General features: G+C 42.3%; 1 protein-coding gene across 1 annotated transcript; it reads left to right on the plus strand.

Moving 5' to 3' along the window:
• Positions 1-5,053: 5,053 nt before the first annotated feature.
• GLRX5 (glutaredoxin 5) lies at positions 5,054-5,232 on the plus strand (the record flags this gene model as incomplete). The annotated part of the gene is made up of 1 exon (XM_010193309.1): positions 5,054-5,232. A coding segment is annotated over one exon (179 nt), but the record flags the coding sequence as incomplete, so codon positions are not given.
• Between the last annotated feature and the right edge of the window lie 1,139 nt (positions 5,233-6,371).

The raw sequence follows: 6,371 nt of genomic DNA on the forward strand, positions 1-6,371 counted from the left end.
TGGGGCCAGGGGTCACCTTTGGGCACCGCCTCCCCCGCTGCTGGGGCTCGCATACAGCCTGAGCCAGTCCCGGTCTTCCCTTCGTGAAACGCTGCTGTTGCGGGGTAGAGCCAAAATACCCAAAATACCGGCAAGGCCCTCGGGAGCCTCCGGCGTCTGTAAGCCCGCTGGGAGGCCGGGGGAGCCGGAGCACCCTGGCAGGCACTGTGTGACAGCCCCGCTCGCTTCTTACAGCTGTAACTCCTTCGCTTTTGCTCGATTTCTTGGGTATTTTTGTTTGTTGGCTTTATAAGCAGGCCGACATCCCGGGGATGGGGGTTTGTGGAGTTTGAAGCTATTGCAGAGATGCGCTGTTGAGGTGGCTTTGCCTGGGCAGCCCCGAGTGGTTTTTGTCGCCCGCGGTGTCCAAGAGCACCTTGGTTATCAGCAGAATGTGGTTACCCCTGCTGGAGACCCGGCTTTTCGTGCCACACTGCCTTGCCTAGTGAATAGACAGAAAGCTCCATGGAAAGATCCCTAAAATACTTCATTATCTACTCAGAGTTTTTGATTCCTAGTGAACAGTGCAGTGAAACTCCATGAATGGCTTGAGCTTGTACCAGTGTATTCCCTGCTGACACTGCCTGCCAGGGTTTTTTTGATAAAGTACAAAATTATACTAATCGTTTTCATGAGAAATATTTAATAATGGTTTCACTGTTACTGCTCGAGTAGTAGGAGCTATTCTCTATAAGGTTTTTTGCTAATTGTAGGTTAGTACTCGTTCTTGTAAAGCTCTTCTTCCTTCTTTCCCTCTTCAGTGTCTGTAAGTGACTGGTAAGGTTTTATGTGGTTATTTTAGACAGTTTTAAAACAAAGAAAAGGACATAGTAATTGATCTTGTAGGTGCATGGAATTAACAGTTCTTGTCCAGAATGCACTAAAATGTGCTTTAAATCCACATGCTGGCATGTATCAGGTGGCTTCCTTCCCCTGTGTTTCTGGTGTTATCCAACGAGTTCAGGTTTTCATTCGCTTTTAGCCCAAAGGCTGATTTGTCCAATCCTCACTTGCTTTTCAGTTCACAGGTATAGTAGTTGGTAGGTATAAAAACTTAAATACTGGAATTTGGGTGTGATGATGTTTTTTTATTAATGAATGCTGGTTTTGTTCAAGTGAATCTTCTGCTGCCTTTACCAGGCGAGCACATCATCATAGTTTTCTAAACTTTATTTATAGATGTAAATTTACTAAACTTATGGTTTACTGGAACAAGCTCATAAACTAAAAAGGAGGAAACAAAACCTTGAAATCAGCATTTCACTTTTGGTTAAGAGGGCTTTTGTGAGCCCTTTAACGGGCAATGTATTTGTATAATCTCTAGGGGCTTGACCATGTGAGTATGTAGTATTTCCATCCTGGGTAACAGTAACATCTCCCTTCTGAGCACTGCAGAATGTTTCCTCCACATGAACTCTGGTTTGTGCTAGGTGATCCGAGAGATTATTGCCCTCCTGGCTACTGGAGCTTTAAACTGAAGTGAGTGGTTTGGTCTGGACTGTTTGGCTAAGCCGTGCTGGACGCAGTAACAGAGCGTACACTTGCATAATGTCCTGCTTATTCTCAAGTGCTTAAAGAAGTCGTTCTGTTCCCTTCCACGCACCAGCTTTGGCACTCGTCCGACTGCCCGGTGAGCCAGCTTGATTTATTAACTGGATCGTGGGGCGTGTGAGTTGAGCTGGGCTGTTGTACTGTGAGGTGAGTGCCAGAGCCAGTGCCAGGGATGGAGACCTCAAGTGAAGAGCTGGGGAAGGACACTGCTGCTTTTCCAGGCCAGCCGACTGTCACATTGCTTCAGCTGTTCTAGCTCCAGCACCCTAAAAAGCCAGTTTGTGCCCCTTTCTTTGGATGGCAGGCTGTGACAGAGGAGAGGGCAGGGCTCTGCTGTGAGCTGTGGCTCTGGACATTGCCAAGTGTGATTCAGCCTAAAGGCCCTCTTAGTCTCCTCTGGGATTTGTCCTGAGGTGCTAAAAAGTTAATATGCGACATGTGATGCTTTCCTAAGCCCCCTCTGTGAATGTAATCTGTACTGCGTGCTTGTGGGGTTAGCGAGGGGACGCTGAGCCTTTAGCTGTGCAAATATCTCCAATGCATCTGTTCAACTAATGACTGAGCTGCAAGGAGATTACTGTATGTGAGCTGGTCACCAGCTTTGTATTGAGCTGAAGTAACTTAAATATTGGCATCAATGTGTGCTTATGCCACTTGTAGTCAGAGCTGGCTGTTTGCAGGGATGGTGGCTCAGGCATGGTTGGTTTCTTATTTTCAGGTTGTTAGAGTTCAACTGTTGAAACTTGCCTTGCACTAAAATATGGCAATTTGTAGAACCAAAACAGTTCCCCTACTTGCCTCCTCATCTAAAAGCACTCAGATCTGTGAAACTAAATAGTTATTGGTACTTTGTGATTTATCTGGACTTGAGCTAGAGAATGTGCTTCTTTGACACAGATCAATTGATACTAAAGCTCGTTGAAGAGACCTCTGCACTCTCTTGGACTGTAGTTCTGTGACTTCACGTTTTTCCAAGTGCCACAGGCAATCCTCCTCTCAGCTGAGGGACATTTGCTGTCACAGGTCACTGAGGGGGCAGAGAAGCTTGGGATCACATACTCGAAAAGTGGTGGTTTAAACTGCTTTGAACTGTTGTGGTAGCTCCCCCTCAGATTATTTTCAGTGTTGCTTTGCATTACCTAATTATGGGAAGCTGCCAAGAGGGTGGTCTTGATCCTTCCTTCCACTTGGGCTTGCTTTCCCTCAGTCCTGCTTGTACCAGATCTCCATGAAAACCTGTTTATTTTCCAGAGGAAGTGCGATGGGAGTGAGTGTGGTTGCTTGAGTCAGTGCTTTGATGTGGACGATTGTTCAGGAGTGCCAGTGCTGGCTGGAATTGGTAACTGGAGTTGGGGAAATGGGGTGGGACTGCGCTAGGTGCCCCTTGCAGTAGCACTTTGTGCTGATTCTGGTTTCAGAGTCACCTGGAAGTGTGCTAGCTTGGCTGTCACACTCTAAACCTCATCTGTGAAGCGTGGTTTTACACAGCAAACAGTGGTTCACAGCAGGAGCTGCAGCTTCTGAAGTGCAGTAGGAAGTGTTATCCTGCAGGGAGGGGGAAGGAAATCCCTTGGGGTGTCTGCGCTGCCAAAGGATTCATCACAAAAGTGCATCCCAGTGCAGTGCTTACTTGCTTTAGCACCACTGAAATAGTATCAGTGACTGCTCTACTAAGCCAGGAGTTGGTCAGCCACTTCAGGAGGCTGTTGGGTTTGTAATCTGGTTGAGCCCTGAGCATGCAGGCATTTAAAGCATCTTGTTCAGTACGTGAAATGCAGCACAAAGAGCAGCTAAGCTTGATTGTACTCATATCTTCATCTGACGTTGGATAGATCCTTGACCGTACCATCAGCGCTTGTATGCAAGTGCAGTTTGGGTCCTTGAAGAAAATATTTCCAAGAGAGAATAATTGTTGTAAATGTTACCCAGGAATGCTCATTGGTAGTAGGTTTGTTATGCAGTGCCCTTGGTTCTCAATTCATGTTTAGCGTTGCATATCTTAACAAAACCGAACCTTACATCATATCTGCAGTGGCTTCTTTGAGGAGGGTTATCCTTAAGGGTGCCTTAGCATTGGGACTCAGTTATTCATTGCACTTTGTCACAGCAGAGGTTTTTTTCTGTATTGTTATTATTTTAGTGGAATTTTAAAACACACTGGTATTTGACTAATGGGAATTATTAGATCTCTTTCATCTTTTATGCATTAAAATCGCAGTCCCATTGCGTATTTGTGCACTTGTGCATAATCAAAAAGAACAGGTTTTATGTTCCAATAAAGTAAGCATAATTTGCTGATATGGTTATTTTTTCTCTCAAATATTTTGAGTTGTACCTTTACAATTTTTAAAGGTTAAAATATTTTCCAAGGGGAAAGCAAATTCTCCAGTGTTTTCTGCTCTACAGGCCTAATATTTGCTGTTGGTGCTTTGACAGCCCATGCTAAAGCTTGTGCTTGCTTGTTTAGAGAGTTGATGTCCAGTGTGAAAAGGCACCTCTGTTGTATGTAGGCTTATATTTGCTATATGGGCTTTTGTGCCTTTGGTAGAAAAACAACAGGCATTATGTATTGAAAAATTTTAAAAATATTTACTTCAAAACTTGGTTTCTAAGCAAGTGCAGGTGAAGTTGGTATAAGAGCATGCAGACATAGAATTTAACTATTTCTTCTGCTACAGAAATGATGACTTTGAAGCATCATTTAAAGTGGCAAATGAGTTATAATGATTCTTCTCTCTAATTTTCTTTGCGATGTCTTTAAGTGCTACTTAGGGTTAAATTCATAGCAGCCAGTCAGTTAATATTTTTGAATGGTCCTACACTTGCCCTCTATGAAGCAGAGTTTTAAACTTTTAATTCCTTACTTCATAATTGTGACTCGAGCTCCGTTTTGTTTTGTGAGTGCTTTTGAGAGGCTTCAGCCTTTGTGCCCCTCCCATGGGCTGTGAGGTCTGGCGAGGGAAGATAAAGCAATTTGAAATTCATAAGAGGGGTGAATGTGTCTCGCAGTTGAAGCTGCAGTACTGACTATAACTGCATGAATTTAGTAAGGACATAAAATATTTTCAAGTCCTCTTGTGAAATATAAAGGATAACTGAATGTAAACAGTTCTCAGTGTTTTTCAAGACTTCTCATTCCTTTAGTTGATTGAAAAATCTTATTTGCTTGTTTCCTGGGAGGGAAAGGAGATGTTAAAGGTTTCCAGCTCCTGTTTGAAGTCAGTATAGGAGCTGACTCCGTATCTTTCAACCCACATCTTTGAGTTGCACTGAGAACCAAACCTAACTTCAACACATTTTCCTGATACCACTCCTGTTGTACAGATACATTTTTGCCTCAGTGGTAAATAAATGAGAATGTCAGTAGTTCTGTCAGGCTGAAGCAAGGTATTTTGTTTAAAAACCCATTCTGTTTAGAGAGGAGGGAAACCCTTTAATTCTTCTCTTTTTTTTCCTTATGCAGGAATAAAGAACTACTCTAACTGGCCTACCATCCCACAAGTGTACCTCAACGGTGAATTCGTTGGTGGCTGCGATATACTCCTCCAGATGCATCAGAATGGAGATCTTGTGGAGGAGCTGAAGAAGTTGGGAATCCGCTCAGCGCTTCTGGATGCAGAGAAAGACCAAGACAAAAAGTAAAACAAGCAAAAAAAAAGATGCTGTGATGGGAATAAAGCAAATCTTCGATAAGAACTTGTGACCAGTAAAGCCTTACGTACTTTAGCTCAAAGAAGGCATCTTTCTGAACTGACACTAAGATTTCTCTGTGAATGTCTGTTAGCTCATGGTAAATGTAGTGATTTTGGTATTTTGATTCATGGATATTGTGAAAAACTGAGTACAACCACTGCACTGTAAAGCATACGTTTGTGGAAATTGTGTTCAAAGGAAAAAAGAAAGGCAAAAATTCACTTCAGAAAGCATTCACTTCTTGATTGAGGCAGGAGTAAACCAAAAGAACTAATAATACTCTTATGGATTTTGAGTGTGCGTTTCTCTGTCCTTTGATACATGAACCCGTGCAAACAGTGTTTGCATTCCCTTGCTCCTCTTGAAAGTGTCAAGTAATAGTGCATCAGTTTTGCTGTGTAACTCCTGGTGATAAGACTTCCTGAGAGCCTGTAAAACTTCTGTAATCAATATGATATAGGAGAAAATAGTCTTCAACCAATATAGAAGCAGAAGATTATATCAGAGTGCATGAAATATACTTCTATTCCAAAGCGTAAAATAAACAGACTTGTAGAAATACATGTATAATGGTCATTATTACTTTGTAACTGTCTGAGTTTTAAAAGATTGCTAAGAATTGTGCCTAAAGATTTTTATAAAGCCTTTTCTACCTCTTGCAAAGCAGCTTTGCCCCCTGCTTATTCTACACTCTGTGTATTGCAGTTCTGTCAGTGCTAAAACGCAGGAATTGTTTAAGGCTTCAGTGTTCTCACTTGAAATCGTATGGGAGGGTGCTTCAGTTACTACTGTAATCTTGTATTATCTGCTAGTTACTAAGTTATCTTTTTATATTTGTTGTATTTCCAAGTATTTTCTCCTGACTGCGGTGCTTCAAAGAACATGGTCTTCAAACGTGAGGTTAACAAATGAAATGTTTCATGTAGATGAGTACAGCAGGGAGGTGACTGAATAGCTAAATATTTCTTTGTGGAAAGTCTCTGAAATCTTCAATACAATCTAACCACATTCCCCTATGTTAAAACAAATCACATTAACCATTGCAGCTTCACCTGTTCAGCAATACTGCTAAGGTTAAAAGCTAACCA

This window comes from Mesitornis unicolor, unplaced genomic scaffold (genome assembly GCF_000695765.1).
Source record: "Mesitornis unicolor isolate BGI_N332 unplaced genomic scaffold, ASM69576v1 C13650593, whole genome shotgun sequence".
Taxonomy (NCBI): domain Eukaryota; kingdom Metazoa; phylum Chordata; class Aves; order Mesitornithiformes; family Mesitornithidae; genus Mesitornis; species Mesitornis unicolor.